We start from the raw sequence: 18,164 nt of genomic DNA on the forward strand, positions 1-18,164 counted from the left end.
AACCTGGAAGGAACAAATTTGATGATCTTTTCAGTTACTCAAAATCTTTTTTCGTAACCTAGAGGTGGACAAAAAATCTAGTGGAGATGGCAAATAACCTAGTACTTATTTAAAAAAAGGAGGCATTTATCTTGGATTTAAAACCTCTTTTCATTTTCGACCTATGCGATTTTCAAATATCCTAATGTTATAAGCAAGTGATTGTTCACGCCTTCCAAAGTCCCAATGCCTGTGATACTTGACTGGATATCTATTTATATAAAAATAAGTTGTCTGTGTGTGTGTCGAGTGACGTCATGTTTGTGTGTCGACTGACGTCATTATAAGGATTGAGCTGTATGCGTCATGAAGTTGTTTGTCGACTGACGTCATGTTTGTCAACTGATGAAATTATACCGGGACACCGGGACACAAATGAGGACCGGGACACAGGGAATATAAATGACGACCAGGAACCTCAAAGAGAAATTACAGACTGGGACACCCGGGCACAAATCACGACCGGGACACAGGGAATATAAATGACGACCGGGACACAAGGACACAACTACAACGGAGACGCCGGGGGCACAGGCGGGATATACAAATGACGACCGGGACACAGGGATTGTTCGAATAGAAATTACAGACCGGGATACCGGGACACAAATGACGACTGGGACACCGGGACACAGGGAATATAAATGACGACCGGGACACTCAAAGAGAAATTACAAACTGGGACACCGGGACACAAATGACGACCGGGACACAGGGAATATAAATGACGACCGGGACACAGGGACACATCATTAGAATAATAAGGTATAGATCTGAATACGGATTGTTTTTCCCATGGACAATTATATGTTGCATGTTCAAGAGTCAGTAAACCTGACAATCTATTTATATGCACAGACAATGGGACAGCGAAGAATGTTGTATATTCGCATGTTTTACGTATTTAAAAACATATATATATATATATATATATATATATATATATATATATATATATATATATATATATATATATATATATATATATATATATATATATATATATGGTAGGGTATAGCCATGACATATAAACTATTTTTTGTGTTCCTTGTTATATTTTGGAACAACAAACTTCGCTTACATGAATAAAAGTGAGGAAATCAATATGTTATTCTTTTTGTTTTTCTTTTTTTTTTTTAGGAGTTAAGGAAATTAAAAGTGAACCTTCTTTTAAAAGTAGTTTCTCAAAGAAGAGTGTCTAGAAGTGAAAACAAAGTCTAGAAGTGAAAAAGTCCCAAGCAACAATAGATGGCGCTGAGCTCTTTGTTATTTGCTAGACAAGGGATCTCCAAAACGGTTTTCCATTTATAGACTGAACATGAACTGAAAAAAAAAGTGACTACCTTGTTCTTTTTTCGTTTTTTTTCTGACAAAAGAAGAAACAATAAAGAAGGTGACTGAATGAAGAAATTTTTATTAGACAATAAATAACAATAAAAAACTAATTAAGTATCTCTGCCCGTATTTTGTACAATTGCCCTCCTCAGCAAACAAGAATGTAGAATAAAGATAAAACTGAAAGTGCAATAAAAAAGTAAACTAAAATAGTACAACAAAATGAAAAAAAATAGTAGAAAATTCATAACTTTATGCAAGCTCAGCTAAGACAAACAAACAAGTTAAATAATGCATAAGAATCATGTAAGAAGTAGGGGTGTCATCCCCATAGGGGGAAAGGTGTTCTCTGCCCAATTCTTCCAGCCAGTTAAAAAAAGTCAGTAAAATAGTGATACGAAGCACCACTATTTCCGTGGGTCATTTTTTTCCTATTTAGTAAGTGGGCTGATGGATATATAGGACGTAAAATCAATGAGAAAAGAAGACTTTCAAAAGAAACTTTCAATGAGAAAGTTTCTATTAGTAAAAAAAGAAAAAAAAAAAAACAAGAATAACAACAAATAAAAAAAATTGAATTGCAATGCCCCCTAATTATCTCTTAAGTATCTCTGCCCGTATTTTGTACAATAGCCCTCCTCAGCAAACAAGAATGTAGAATAAAGATAAAACTGAAAGTGCACTAAAAAAGTAAACTAAAATAGTAAAATAAAATAGTACAACAAAATAAAAAAATAGTAGAAAATTCATAACTTTATGCAAGCTCAGCTAAGACAAACAAACAAGTTAAATAATGCATAAGAATCATGTAAGAAGTAGGGGTGTCATCCCCATAGGGGGAAAGGTGTTCTCTCCCCAATCCTTCCAGCCAGTTAAAAAAAGTCAGTAAAATAGTGATACGAAGCACCACTATTTCCGTTGGTCATTTTTTTTCCTATTTGGTAATATAATGCATAAGAATCATGTAAGAAGTAGGGGTGTCATCCCCATGGGGGGAAAGGTGTTCTCTCCCCAATTCTTCCAGCCAGTGAAAAAAAAGTCATTAAAATAGTGATACGAAGCACCACTATTTCCGTGGGTCATTTTTTTCCTATTTAGTAAGTGGGCTGATGGATATATAGGACGTAAAATCAATGAGAAAAGAAGACTTTCAAAAGCAACTTTCAATGAGAAAGTTTCTATTAATAAAAAAGGAAAAAAAACAAGAATAAAAAAAAATAAAAAAAATTGAATTGCAATGCCCCAAATCAGTCATTAAAATCACATTTTAGTGGATAAAATCCATTGTCACCCATTCCCAGGAAAAAAAAGATATGATGGCTAGTGCCGCCTCAGAAAAAAAGCAAGGTTAGTTTTGGCAACACTTACTTTTTTGGCAGCTAGCTTTTTATGTCTTTTTGATACAGTTTATGACTGATTGGCTTTTGGTTTTGTTGCTGTAATATTGTGTAATAGTATTTTATTGAACTGAAGTATCGGACAGAACAACAAAATGTTGAACTGAAACATTCAATTAGTTTTCTTCTACACTCGTTGTCTTTAAGATTTGAAAGTTACAGCATCTTCTTTATTGTTTGCATGATGGAAAGATAGTCTTCACAGTAATTTACAGAAGAAGAACATTGAAAAAATGGTCAAATTTTTGGCACCGCTATAATTTTGGGAAATGCTTATAATAATTAACTTGAATCTCAGAAGTCCGAGATGAAATAACCAACGATTTTAAATCTGTTTGTTATCGTTCCAAAAAATGGGATATTTCTTCTGATAATATAAAAATAAATTTGAATTATTTTCTTTATTTGTAACTTTTGATAAAGCGTGAAAAATTGAGTCTTAAGAAAAATTTGACTTAAGTTGTACTCTTAAGGATTTTGTAGTTCTTAGGCTTCTAGGTTTTTAGGTTTAGGCTTATTTTTAGGTTTTTAGGCTTAAGGCTCTTAAGAATAGTCGAGCACTAATTGAATAATTTATGAAGAAGAACCAAAAAGTATAACTGTAGAAAAATCTGGCGATTCAAAAACTTTTTGCTTTTACTGTTTGAAATTTCACACTGGAAAGCAAATCGAGTTGAATTTAACTTGTCGATCTTCGCTCCGTTTTAAACCACCAACTAGATTCTTTAAAAGGTGGGATTATTTTTTACTTCTGATTAAAGAGTAGCGTAACAAAGACATGAACCATTGAAGTGAAAGTAAATTCTTACCTATATGGAAAGTAAACTAAACTCAATAAAGTAAACCATTTACTGTAAAGTGAACTCTTATTTGTGTTTTTTTCTATGATATTTTTTCTTTGACATTTTAAAAAATGGCTCGAAGGATGGAATGAATTATCACGTTTTAGCTTTGGAAGTTGCAATTAATTAGTTCCAGAAGCATATGTTTGGGGCAAAAAATGAATATTTTATTCCGGAAAATTTGTTTGTGGTGCAAAGGGGTAAATGGAAAAAAGAAGTAAAGCACGTGAATTATTAAAAAGTTGTTGAAAGTTGATTTAGACAGGCCCTACTATTCTAACCCCTTGATGAAATTTTCACAGCTTTTCTAGCTAATATGAGATGTTTTGTTCACTTAATTCATCGTTAATTTTCTTGCTCAATGAGTAAGAAATCATTGTGTGGCTGCTAGTTCCACACCCACTTAATTCATGGCACCTCGACTAAATCACCTAATTTGATATTACAGCCACCTTCAATATAATTTTACTACTGAATAAATAGCCAGAAAAAGGAATTACTATATGTCACAAATAGTGCCTAATTTTTGTTCATAGAAAAAAATAACTAAAATGTCCATCCAGTCATACCCAATACCATGTCTTGTAAATCAGAATTTACATACGAAGGTTTATTAATCTTCGAAATTAAGCGATTTAATTGCTGCAATTTTCTACAAAATATTAAACACACACACACACCAAAAAATGACTTTTCATGTTTTTTTGGAAAAAAAAAGAAGTAAAAACTGAAGACAACCTTCAAAGCTAATAACAACTACTCGTTATCCAAAATGTAGCAATAAATGATGACAAATCTTTTTATTAAAAACAATATAACAGAATAATATATTATATTAACAAACTCTTAAAACAAAGTTAAACAGACAAAAAAAACTCTTTGTTACTGTTACTATGTAAACCGGAATGAAGTGGTACTTAAATAGGTCTGTATCATTTAACCTACGATCAAACCCGAAGAAAAGCTTTTATGGGCTATAGAAACTGGCATCTCCATTATTCATTAAGTATTTTTTTTTAGTAAAAATTCTGGTTAATTGCCACTTGAACATTCAATTAAGCTTCAAATATCAGCTGATCTTACTTCACGAAGTTTCTCTTCAATAAATCTATTCTTCCTATTCTTATGTAGTTTTTATTTTGCTATGCTTACTTTATATCTTTTTTTATTTATATTTTTGTTTGTTAATCTTATATAATGTTATTTATCACGTAGGAATCTAGAATCGACAGGACTTAACAATCAAAGATTTTTATGCTTAAAATAATCTACTTTCATATAAGTTAAAAAAAATGTGATTTTAGAAAAAGATTAAAAAGAGGAAAGACACTAATAAAATCTGAAAATTGACCTCCATCCAAATCAGAATTTTAACTGGTTTACAGTGCTTTCAAAATTGATTCTAAACTAATGATCTGTAGAAACATATCCGTGTGCTAATATTTACACTTTCTCAAAAAGGACAGGAAACATGCAAATGTTGGAAATAAAAAAAGAGAAAAAAAGTCGTACAATCACGAAAAATAAAAAAAAGTTACTGACTGCAATGAAGTATTTAAGAAGTTTCCTATTTATTTATAGGCCTACTGGTTTTATTGACTGTAAATTATTTTATTGTAATTATTTTAAATGTATCTTATGACTCGCTTTTGGGCAATGGGAACATCACATTGAATCAAAATATTGAAAATAATCGATTAATTTTTTTCAATAAAAATACTGGTCTGTTAGTGATACTATCGAAATCCTACAAACATCTATACTGAAAATGAGAAGTTTCTGGAATAGGGACAATTACTTGAGTAATTTAAAAAATTTATATAAACTTTGGGTAAATAGTGAATATTATAAAAAAAATCCTCGTTTTTTAATTGCCCAGGGTCGATCTTTTCAGCGTTGTTAGCTTGCTTGAAAAAAAGTCAATGGATTGATTTAATATAGACACTAAAGTAATTGAATGTTCGCTGAATCAGGGTTGCCAAAAAGAAAAGTTTGCCCATTTTTGGCCAAACAAAAGAGTGCGACGCTAGGTTTTGCTTATACCTCAATTTGTTTCTCTTTTACTCGCTAGTTATGCAACGATAAGATCGGTTTTATTGGCGGTATGTGACTGACTCTTATCATAAACATAAGGATAGTACCCACAACTGTCAAGAGATTTTATCAACTATAAAAAGAAACCAGAACAGTTTGGCAAGTTCAAGTCAAATTAATAAACAATTTATATGATAATAATTATTCTTAAGACTAGCTATCAAAAACAAAATAAATTTTATCAATAAAATAACTCTGTTTTTAAGTACTAAAACAAAGCATCAGGATTAAATTGAAAATTAGTCTTGATTTTTTTTATAATTCAGATTTTGTTTATTTTCACATGATTTATTATGACACATACAAACATGGGCATGCAAAAAAAGACTCGTGAAAAATTGCATACAGTATTCTCCATTTAGTAAAAATTAAAAAATGAAAAGATTTTGGGAAGCAAAAAAAAAAAACAACTTAAACTGAATGAATCAAACCAACGAAAAACAGATGGAACCAAAGAAAAGTAGAATATATGTTTTGTATATATAGGTGGGTAAAATATTTGAAAATAGCTCTCCTGAAAATTTGTCGGGATGAATTAATTTACTTGTTGCTCTTTACTCTTTGCTCTTACTTTTGTTGCTCTTACTTTTTGTTGTTTATTCTTGGCTAGAGCAAAGGTTATTTACTCAAGCTCAAAACAAATTTCAACTATTGATCTTTGCAAGAAGAGGCTTAACACTCTAATAGGTGGAAGGGTGCAGTGTATTTAAATGCAGTCTGATGTATCTATACACATAGAAATTCGAATTTAATAATGCTATCTCATGATAATTTAATACAAGTACGTCTATGTGCGTATCATGCGACACATTAAATACAAAAACCCAAATGACACTTTTCATATCTAATTACACAATGAAGACATTTAAGAATCCTGTATATACAGTCTATCAAAGACCCAGCTCTTTTGACTCAATTATAAAACAGAAAAATTGTCATAAAAGGAATCTTAGACGATTCCTTCTAGTTTCTTTCTATAATTGCATTGAGAAAAGGCAACGTAATGCAAAGCACAAAGTAAATAGCAGTTTAATAACTATACAAGTGTAATAGAATTGGAATAAGATTTGGAAGATAGATTGAAGATGGACTTGCTAGACTCGAGTTAAGAAATATACACGGAGGGAAACCATTAATTCTGAACAATACATACAACTCGGAGTGTAACCGACTGCAACAACCATAGAAATCTTCCAAAACTTTCTCAGTATTTTTCAGAAAACAAATATAGACTATTCAAGACGTAACTCTTCTGAGTCTATAAAGGGTCAGAATTTTTAAAAAAAGGGTCGAGTGAGAGGGTATCTCAGGGAGTTGAGAAGAAGGGGTTTCAGAAAGTTTTTCTGTTCCTTTCTACATTATTATTGAGAAAAAGCAACATAATACAAAAGACTATGCAAGTTAAAGTTTAACAGATATCCTAGGGTACTGGAAATAAAACTTAGCAGACTGACTCAAAAGGAAACCATAGATTCTAAACAGGAATGCAACCAACGGAGAAATCACAAAGGAAAAAATAACTAAATCAGCCTCATATAAGTTTATTGTCTTAAAGTGAAGAACTATTTTCTCTAGGCTATAATTTGATTTCAAGCTTCAACTCAGTCTTTTACGAATCAGTCCCTGCAAGATAATATTTGAAATTATTTCAAATATATATATATATATATTATACATTTTTTTTCAGGAACATTACTGATTTACAAAACTTGTAGTGTTAACAGCGTTTGTCTATTCATTTATAAGTTTAACATTAACATTGGAAAAAACTGCAACCAATTTCCTTTTTTGGATTCAACAGAGTCAATATCGTCCGTCTTATCTTCGAAACCACAATCCAATTAACAAGTTTCATAGGATGTGTTCCAAAAGCCAATTATCGCTATTTATGGATTGTTTATTATTACCTACAATGGCAAAGAGCTAAAAATCTATCTCTTATATGATTATAATAAGCAAAGCTGTTAAAATTCTAGTTGTTTCTTCACTTATCCTGGTTGCCACTGCCGGAGGAGCAGCCTAGCAAAGAGTGAAGCAGGTCCCACACAGTAAATTTAAAACTACGTCTTACTAAACTGTCTTGTTCGAAAAATTTATCGTGTAATTATTATTTTGGTTCATCACAATAGTAAATGCTTTGTGAATTTTTTTTTGCCGAGTATCCCTCAAAAATGGTGCCAAATCAAGATGAAAATTGTACGGATATCCTTATATAAGGATAGGCTGGATTAATTATAATTATATCCATTATAATCAGCATGGTTAAACACTCATAAACGAAGTTTTCAACTCCCCTTTTTGAAAGCCCGAGAAACCCCATTTTAGGCTGGATAGCAGTAATGTCCCATACAGTGTAAAAAAGTTTGTTTATTGTCTAGTGTTTTGGAGGCTTATAATAATTAACTCATTGTCATTAATGATTGCCTCCGTGAACACAGCCTAAACGCAGTGGCGTCAACTGGGGAGGGGCAATGGGGCCGCATTTGACACTTCTAGATTTCTTGACCTCTCTTAAATTTCATTAAAAAACCTTTGTATTTTTATTAAAAAAAAAAAATTAAAAATAGAGAATGAATCCCACCCTGGATTTTGAGAAATACATTTGCCCCCCCCTTTCAACATTGTCATAAATTAACTACACTCACCACGTATTTTACAAAGATTCAAAAATATGCGTTGGTTCTCGAAATTATAGTGAATAGATGATAAGATGTAGCATAATCCTATTGTAACTTTTTATTACAGATTCCCTTAGCTGAAACCCATTTTACTGAATATTACGCCAATGCGTTGTAAAGAAAGAAAAAACTTGAAGGATTTAAAGAAGAATTTAAACTGTATTCTTGTTATAGCTGCATCATCAAGAATAAATTTTAAAATTTTATCAAGAAATAAAAATTACATCTCTGAATCGATTTTCTTGGCAAAGAATGTCTATCACAAAAAAATGAAAGTGAAACTGCTATTATAACTTAGGAACCTTATTGTCCAGCTCAGTGGTGGTTCTGGCCTATTTTGCAAAATCTTTATTACATCCACCCCCCCCCCCCGTCTCAAAAAAATTTCAGGCTAAAATTAATAAATAAATTATATATCAACAAGATTGTAATTTATCAACAAAATTTTCATTTATTAAAATTTGAATTTTCTTGCTTTATATGATAAAAGACATGGAAAAAATGAAAATTCAGATTCAATTTTCTTATTCTTATTGCCAACTGTTTCCGATTTTTTATTTTAATACAAATTAAATTTCAAAAATTAAAGAATGATTACAGCTGTTACATTATTTATTTGAGATTTTGTGCCACCAAAATTTCTGCACCGAGGGCAACCTTCTGCTCCTCTAAAACTACCTCTCGTCCAGCTAGGAATCATCAAAGTGCCACAATATATTACCCCCCTTAATCGCCAATAGCTATTCAACAGGCATTATATGACGTTTTTCTTCAAAATTTAGATTTATGGCACACTCTTCAAACTATTCAGTCTCTATCAGTTTGTCCAACGTGTTTTCTCCTACCTTATTTGGTTTCTAGGATTTTTATATTTTTTTTCCCAAATGCGCCATATCATCTTATTTTAATCAGAGAAAAGTTTGGGATATGGAACTTTTAATACAAAATCTATGTGATCTTGGATAAATGATAGAAAAACATGTGCAAACAGCGTTCCGTAAGTCCAATTTAACTTATACTTGACTAGACATCAATGTCTAAGTACAATAATTCAATCATAATTTGCTTACTATTTAATAAGCATCGTGATTGATCCATGAGGGACTATTTTCATGCTGACCAAAGGCTCAGCCGAAACATTCTGCCCGGTAAATAAGAAAATATCGGTCAGATGCAAAGGCATTTCTGATTCTCGGAACCAGAGAGCTTTTGCAGGAAAACAACTGTAAGAAGGAACTAAGGATAGGCTGGATTAATTAGACAAATTAATAAAAAAAAACTTTCTTACAGAAGCAAAGAGCAAAATTAAAACTTATACCAAACAAAATTATTAGTTCGCAAGACGTAGTAAGACCAACTATGCAAGACATAAAATGCTGTAATTCATATTGTAAGGCAAATATGCAAAATATATTTCCTAGTTCCGGTGTTTGGTCACTGAGGAGCAATTGTATATTAATGTTTAAATTGTTTTCTTGTTTATTCTTTCTTAATATTAGATCTTTGCTTTTCTCTTGTTAGCTGCATGTTTCTTGATTTCCTTTTTCAACGCTGAGGACGTCTTGTTGGATACAGGTGAAACCTTTGTCTTTATTGCTCTTTTAACTGGACGGTCTGTATCCATAGACGGTCCATTATTAACGCATTGTTTTTTCACTATTTTTTTCTTGTTTTGATAAATGTGATACTGACCAAGACAAGGAACAGTGCCACATCCTATTCCAGAATTGCCAGAACTACTTGTCTGACAAATGCAAAACCACTGAAACGACAGTTAACTCACAAATGTGCCAAAAAAGTCTTCATGACCCAAAATTTTTTGCTAGCATAAAAAACAGACATAAACTGTCAAATTAACCGTAGTAATTAACTGTCGTAATTAACAAACACAAACTCAAAATTTTGGTGGAAAACAGGGTCTTTGAATTTTTCACAGCTGATAAGGTCCAAAAAGTTTTTTTTTCTTCCACATAACCTGATAACAAAAAATCTACTTAAAGAATGTATTCGTAGATCTATTTGTGTAAAGAAACTCTTTGTGTAAAAAAACAAACTTTTATACAACTTAGGAGAAAAAAACTTTATCTAAATAAAAACATTTAAGTTTACATTAAACTGAAAGAATCAAAGGCAAGGAGATTTAAGGGACTCAGAAAAGACAGCGCAAAGGAGGAATGAAAGTAAATGCTATGGTAAGCATAATTATTCATTTTTTTCCCGAGTCCACAAAATACCCTGTAAATGGTTTAGTTCTATTATTTATTCTAAAAATAAAATTATTAAAGAATACTATAATAAATATAATTTAAGCATATTACAAATCTGTAAAGTATTTGGAATTTACAGAAATTAAGAGCTATTTACAGCAATTATTGTTTATATCGTTTACATCTAATGTTGAGGTTAAGGATACATTTCTTACTTCAAGCTCAAAAGGCTTGCCTATCACATACGTCTAATTTCCTTCGGCAGCATTAATAGCATAATTTAGCGCATACTCTATACATAGTCGAGGCTATAAAATTAAGACTAGAAAAAAAGTCACAATAATGTAAATTTCTGGTGGTTTACTTCAACCCAGGCTTTGCACGAAGCTACATAAGACTCAATTGTGAACCGTACAGATGCTGATTGGAGGGATACATTATTTTTCCTAAATTCAGTAAAAAGACCATGAATATAGCTCGAGATTTATCCTGGGGTGGGGAATGCAGAACATTAACTTTGTCATTCAAAAGTCAGTTTTACACCGACTTTAATAAATTTTACATGGGAAAATTGGTTCTGAGGTGACCACCCCGCACCTCCCTGTCTGCAATTAGCTATATCCAAACCAAAAACTACAGGAATCTTGTAAGACTAGAAACTCGATCCAATCTTCGAGATAAAATCTTAGAATATAATCTAGTCGAATTTTCCTTGGAAGTAATCCTGTGTCTTTTTTTATTCGACTTGGCCCACTTCACGGCTTTTGACACTCGTATTTTCTTTTTTTTTTTAAGCTAATACACTAGCATCACTAAGGTTAATGTAATCTTCAGTTTCCTATGATTTTTTACTGAGTATTAAAATGCCAAGATAAGCATTTGACAGATTCATCTATGTTTTATACATCAGGCCAATAGAATTTCACTATTCTTATGCAGGTTCGTTCAGCGCCCTTGAATAACTTATGTGCCGCTAGTGAGATCTAGACATAAACAGATGCAACTCTTCCAGCTGTTAAAAATTGGCAATATTGCAATTTTCATACATGTATGCAAAGTTCATAAACGGAATCTGTTCACACAACAGCTTGATTGAGATTCAATTTGGCAGATCTTCAGTCTAGGGTGTCAGAAATTCGGCTTATATCTGAAATACAAACGTCTTTAAACATACACTTACAAACAAAAATATCTTCTATGCATAAAATCAAATGTCTGTTTGTGTGTGTGTGTATGTGGTTTTTTCTGGGTCTAGTGAATCGTTTGCATTGAAAAATCAGTTAAACTGATCAAATTAGGAACGTGAACTTTAGTAGAAAAAAATTGCAAAGTGTACACTAAAAGAAAGAAAATCACAATACCTAAGAAACCAAGAATTTGACATCATGAAAACGAGGGTACAAAGACCTAATGTCCTATGTGCTAGATAATAGCAAATGAAGCGAGTTGAACTTCGAGGTTAGATTTTTCTTGAGAATCATGTTGAAGGAGGCGGAACATAGGACAAAGCCAGCTCCTTTGCTACTCTACGTGTATAAAATCAATTGAGTGTGTTTTGTGTTTACGTTTTTACTTGGAAAATAAGATAATAATTGCTGGAAAATAAGATAAGACCTACAACCTAAAAATTTAAAATAGTACAGATTAATTTTACAAGACGTAGTGCCAAAATAAGAGGTGCACGTGGGCCAAAGGCACGAGCTGGCACGATATCTGTCCATTTTATGTTTTAGCTTCCTGTGGGATAATAAAAAAAAAATTTGCAACTTTTGGCAGTTATTATATAGAATGCTCTTGTAAATATATAGATTCAAAAATCAACAAACCACTTTGGCCATAGAGCTATAACAAAAAAAAAAAAAAATGGTACGCTATCATAGTTAGACCGGTTACCGATGGGCACAATTATCAAGCTCTGCTATAATAATATTTAAAAAAATTAATTCAAGACGTTGCAAAAATATCTCACATTACAATGAAACTTTTACAATCTGTATCTATTAAATGCATATAGGAAAATGAAAACAATTATTTTGATTTATTTATAATTAACTTTATTATTTTGCCAGGTAGCAAAAGATGGCGTTGACTATTTTTCTTAGAGATAAGCCCAAGTCTTTTCTCCTATTATTTTATTCTTCCATTTAAGTTTTTCCTTTATCGTTGTTTTGCCTTTTATAATTCTGCTGCTTATTCTTTTTTATTAGTTCATTATCAGGTCTTTTTTATTCTCCTTTTTAATTATCCTTTCCCTAAAGAGCCCGTATATTGAACAAAAAAGCAAATATAGGACACACAATGGATGTTATATCTATGCCTTAGCAGACGTTCGGTTTTCAGAAATTCCAGCAGTGAGGGTAACCTCCTAAAACATATTTTGACAATCTTCCGGCTTTAATAAATCCATAACGACGTATTAATTTCCAAATATCAAATTATTTAGATGTCTTTCAATATTTTTGTCTAAAAAGATAACAGTGATTGGTCATTTAAAATAAGTTTTTTTCTCTCTAGTACAAACATATATAGAGAAATGGAGCAAGGAAAAAGAAAAAGAGAAAAAGAAAAACATGACAAGAAAATGAAGCCCTAAGAGAAAAAATTAAAACAAAAACTCTAAATATAAATTAACCTAAATGGTGTGCAAACTGCTGAGGCGTGTTCTACCGTATGTACGGGAGTTCTACGCTTATATTGACCAGGAAGGAAGCCAAAAGAGTGAAGTAGACTATGTAATCATACCACTTGCAACTACGCTGTCAAATAAGAAGTTGCTGTACAGTGAGAATTATAAACAATAAACTCATTCTTTGTAGCATTGGCTGAAATTCCTAGAAGTCGTTGTTGTTTCGTTGATGTTTGAGAGAAACAACCGCTCGTATACGTTTCCTAGAAGTTTATAGCTTTCCCGTTTTCTTAGAGGCATATAAGTATTTCTCATGATTTTATTTCTCTTAATGCCATTGTCATGTGATTATTTTTGTAACGACAAGCAATGTTTGCTTACCGGTTTTCAGGAAAAGTAAATGAATAAATATCCAGAATTTTCCTGTTAGAGAAGTTCAGTGGTTTATCTATTAGAGAGGATGCAAGTAATGCAGGAAAATAAAATACAACGAGATATTCAGCAAGAAGACATGTGACAATGAGAATCACAAAAAATACCAAATGAAAATAATGAGAAAGAAATCTGTTGTTAGAAGAAAATTGACAGGCATGATCACATCTAATTGTAAACGAAATATGTGGCTAGAAGAGAAGCAACAATGAGAATCACAACGAGTTCCAGGAGAAATTAAATTCTGTAAAATATATGATTCTTTGATGCATTAACAGGAAGTCGGAATTGAATTCATGCCAGAGTTTCGTAACTCAATTGAAATTACTTTTTTTGTAATTTTGTAAGGCAGGGCTAAGCCCGGGCTTCTGGTACTGTACATATATACATATATAGTTTCTTCTTTATAGAGAGTACATTATTATTTATTTGGAATGTCCTATACAAGCCAAAGTATTGGATTTTTTGGTATTCTTTCCTATTTACAACTATAAATAAAGTTCCTTATCTCCGAAAAAATACTAGAGACTAGATTTTTAGCTTTTAAGGTTAATACAACAAATCAATTTTTACTTTTCTCATATATATCTGCATTTCTGGCACACTAACATACTTTTCAGGATAAAGAACTCAATATTAGCGTATTCAGTAGAATCTTACATTAAATCAAAGAAGGCTGTTTTCGCTACTATTTAAAGATTAAAAAATATTGCATTGCATATACTGGTTTGGACAGCATATAATCCGTTGGAATTCTCTTTCTATGTATATTCTACGGATGAGTGTTCTAAAAACTCAATAGAGTCATGTAAGCCAACCATATGAATAAGAAAAAGCATCGAATTCCAATACTTTTTTTTGGTGGCCATTCTTTTTTTTAGCGTACCCTATAAACAAGAAAAAGCATCAAATTGAAAAATGGAAAATTATTGTTACCTTGTCATGAGAAAAAAAGCATATTTATGTGGGTATCACATCTAGCTTAAGTCCTGTTGAAGAGTCCGGTTTACATTTTCCGCAAAATCCTCCACACTTTCCTTGCACCTTTTGATAATCCTAAAATTAGAGACGCTGTTTAAATATATTACTAGTTAATTACGTGGCTTCATTATTTTGGTTTTATATTTTTTCTGAAATTAAAAATTTTTATTAGTTCATTAACCTTACACATTTTCAAATATTTTAAACATCCTCAAATGCCTATTAAATTTTCAGATTTTTCTAACGAAAGCGTACATTGTCATGTCCAAAATACAAAGGTTAATATTGAACTCTAAACATTTATATTTTTATTTCTCTTGCCCCAAGAGTATGCTAGTGTAAGGGCAGGCAAACCACTGTTAACAAGCCACACATGTAAGAAAACACACGTTCAGTGCTCTAATTCAGTGTTCTCGTTCACTCATTCAGTGCTCCAAGGAGCGTTACTATTGCGTGTAAGATTTCACCACGCCAAATACTCCTTGAGTAGCGGCGAAATAACCAAGTGGTCCATGTAGGTTGAAAGATCTAGGTAGGTTGATATATATATATATATATATATATATATATATATATATATATATATATATATATATATATATATATATATATATATATATATATATAATACCGTACATATTATCTTTTAGAAGATGATACAAACAAAAAAGATTCAGAATAGGCAATGAATAGAAAAAGGGACGGAAAGGGGAAAAAAAGCAAGTATAATTTAGCTTTTATGTTAAGTTGACATTATTTTGCATTTAACGAAGTATCTATTATTTGTTACCTAATATATTGAATGAAATCCACAATGTATGCTCTCGGTACATTTCTTGAATTTTCAAAAGCCATTTTGTATTTTTTGTTTTTTTTTATTGCAAAGATTATAAAAGGGATAATGATAATATTAAAATCTGATAATAGTATTAAATCATATTAAAAAAGTGACAATAGTACTAAATTATATTGAAAACTAATAAAACATAATAAAAAACTAATAAAAAATAATTTTAAAAACCGATAAGAATGAAGGATATAAATGAGGCAGGAGAAACAATCCATGGCTCAGGCAAGAAATGTTACAAAACTTGTAGTTTTAAGACTATATAACCAAATTTATTTACCACGTTTAAGCAATACCACATTATTCAAATACCCAATGTAACTTTTAAAACCGTTTTTTTAATGTCTCGGACAAATATTTTGCAGGAAAAAGCATAAGAGTTTTATTTTAATTTCCTGCATAATTTTGCAACTGCAAGATAGGGTAGGCTACGTTGTTCTTTTTTTTTAACATAACATTATTCAATTAGCAAACATGCATTGGGGGCTACACGTAAACTGACAAAAATCTGGCACGGCCCCAACACAAAAATTACGCTAGGAGGTTTTATGACTTCTCCTATAGCTTTTTGTACACTTATGTGTATTTTGCGGAGTTTTGGTTGCTTTGGTTGCTTAGAAATCCCCCCCCCCTCCACTGAAAATAACATTTTCTTGACAGAATTACCTTCAACGAATATACAATGAAAATTGGAATATCCCGGGGATAGCGCCCTTGGACTCAAGCTTTTGATGATATGGGTTAATTAAATAGGTCATCAGCCCATCCTTCCTCCGCATAATTTTGTTGAAACAATACCATTGTCGTTGCATCTGTCCATTAAAACACAAAGACCAAGTCAAATCTTGTCTTTAACTTCAAGTAGATCTCTTAGCGATAGAAAATGGTTTTGATAAATGGATGGTGAACTTTACCAACAAAAGAGCTATCCAAATAAAAAAAGTTGTCAGTCATCCGATTGAAGATCCCATGCCGTCACCCTGACTTCACCTTTAAAGGTATAGCTGTGAAGCCATTTCATAAATTTCGTGTTCTGGGAACAAATTTCTCATTCAACCTTTCGTGGGAACTTTTCTCAGTTTGGCCCACACTTCCAGGTTTCTTGATATAGAAGAATCCATATAATAGCTTTTGCTCGAATTTCTAAACTTCAATAGCCATTCTCTAAATGACCGAAATAGATTATAAATGACAAGCTATAGCGCCGATTAGATACATAACCTTCACGAAGAGATTTGTATGGTACCAACGACTGTTTTTTAAAGAACTGGTGAGCCTTCAATTACCTTGCATTTAAATCGATACGGGATTACACTTCAAAAAAGACAAAACAAAAAGAAACTAAAACCACTTGACCAGTATCACTACAACAAAACCAATATCTTGGCTCTTCTTGAGGTCCACTCAACTATCAAAACCATAAATATTAAGGCAAAATAGCTTTAATTCCCGCCGAAATTCAAAAAAACTATCCATGTTTCTCAAAGTCGTAGGTAAATGATTCCATGCATGGGGTCCTAGATGCCGAATAGAAAATTGAGATCTACGGATAACAGCAAGCGGACGACGAATTATATTGGACTGTCTTGTAAAATGTGTATGAATATCACTTCCTAATTCCAACATACTTTTAAAACATATTGGTGAACAAATCCGAAAATATTTATGTATAAACAGGCTTCGATAAAAAGTAATTAGTCCTGCTAAAGGCAAGATTTTGCTATCTATATACCTCTTTTGTACCGAGTCTTTAAAACCTACACCGCATAAGACTCGAAGCACTTTATTCTGCAAAACTCGAATATGATGGAAATGAGAAGGAAATGTACAGTATAATACTGTACATATATAATACAGTATATAATAGAGCATACATATACTACAGTATACATATAATACAGTATACATACCAAACAGTATAACAATACAGCAGATAAGGATGAATTAAGGAATAATACTTCAGCTTTCTTAAAATGCCAACATTCCTAGTGAGTTTAAGACTAATATTAAATAAAAAAAACAAGTTTTTTCAACTGAAAGTAAGGAGTGACATCAAAACTTAAAACGCACAGAAATTACTTCGTATATGAAAGAGGCTGCTTCCTCATCAACGCCCCGCTCTTTACGCTAAAGTTTGACTCTTTCTCTCAATTCTTCTTTCTAAAACAGTAAAAAACTTTAGCGTAAAGAGCGAAGCGTTGATGAGGAAGCAGCCTCTTTCATATACGAAGTAATTTCTGTGCGTTTTAAGTTTTGATGTCACTCCTTACTTTCAGTTGAAAAAACTTGTTTTTTTTATTTAATTTCTGAACGTTTTTGAATCAATGCATGTTTTGATTTTGGCTCTCCGCAGAGGAATGATCAAAACGAAATTTGCATATTTTTTTTTTGGCTCAATGGCTTTCTCATAATTTTGATCGAATGATTTTGAGAAAAAAAGAGCGGGGGACGAAGCCTAGTTGCCCCCCGATTTTTTGGTTAATTAAAAAGGCAACTAGAACTTTTAATTTTTTACGAATCTTTTTATTGGTAAAAGATTTACGTAACTTATAAATTAGCTTACGTAAAGAACTTTTGTATTCTCATGTTTTTATTACATATATGAGGGGATTCGCCCCATCGTCAGTACCTCGCTCTTTACACGAAAGCTTAAATTTTATCCCAATTCATTAAGAATGACCCCCTG

The 18,164-nt window shown here is 31.8% G+C and overlaps 1 protein-coding gene across 7 annotated transcripts in view; it reads right to left on the bottom strand.

Annotated features, from left to right (window-relative positions):
* Window positions 1–4,398: 4,398 nt before the first annotated feature.
* LOC136031439 (A disintegrin and metalloproteinase with thrombospondin motifs 9-like) overlaps window positions 4,399–18,164 on the bottom strand; it is a 364,806-nt gene continuing 351,040 nt past the window's right edge. For 6 of the 7 annotated variants that reach the window (XM_065711064.1, XM_065711037.1, XM_065711046.1 and 3 more), the window contains 2 exons: window positions 14,587–14,706; window positions 4,399–11,739 (listed from right to left, as the gene is read on the bottom strand). In XM_065711064.1, coding sequence (XP_065567136.1) covers window positions 14,611–14,706 — 96 coding nt within the window. In that variant the 3' untranslated portion in view covers window positions 4,399–11,739; window positions 14,587–14,610. The remainder of the gene's footprint in view (window positions 11,740–14,586; window positions 14,707–18,164) is intronic. The other variant, XR_010618512.1, reaches the window with a different exon arrangement.

Source organism: Artemia franciscana, chromosome 1 (genome assembly GCF_032884065.1).
Source record: "Artemia franciscana chromosome 1, ASM3288406v1, whole genome shotgun sequence".
Classification (NCBI taxonomy): Eukaryota; Metazoa; Arthropoda; class Branchiopoda; order Anostraca; family Artemiidae; genus Artemia; species Artemia franciscana.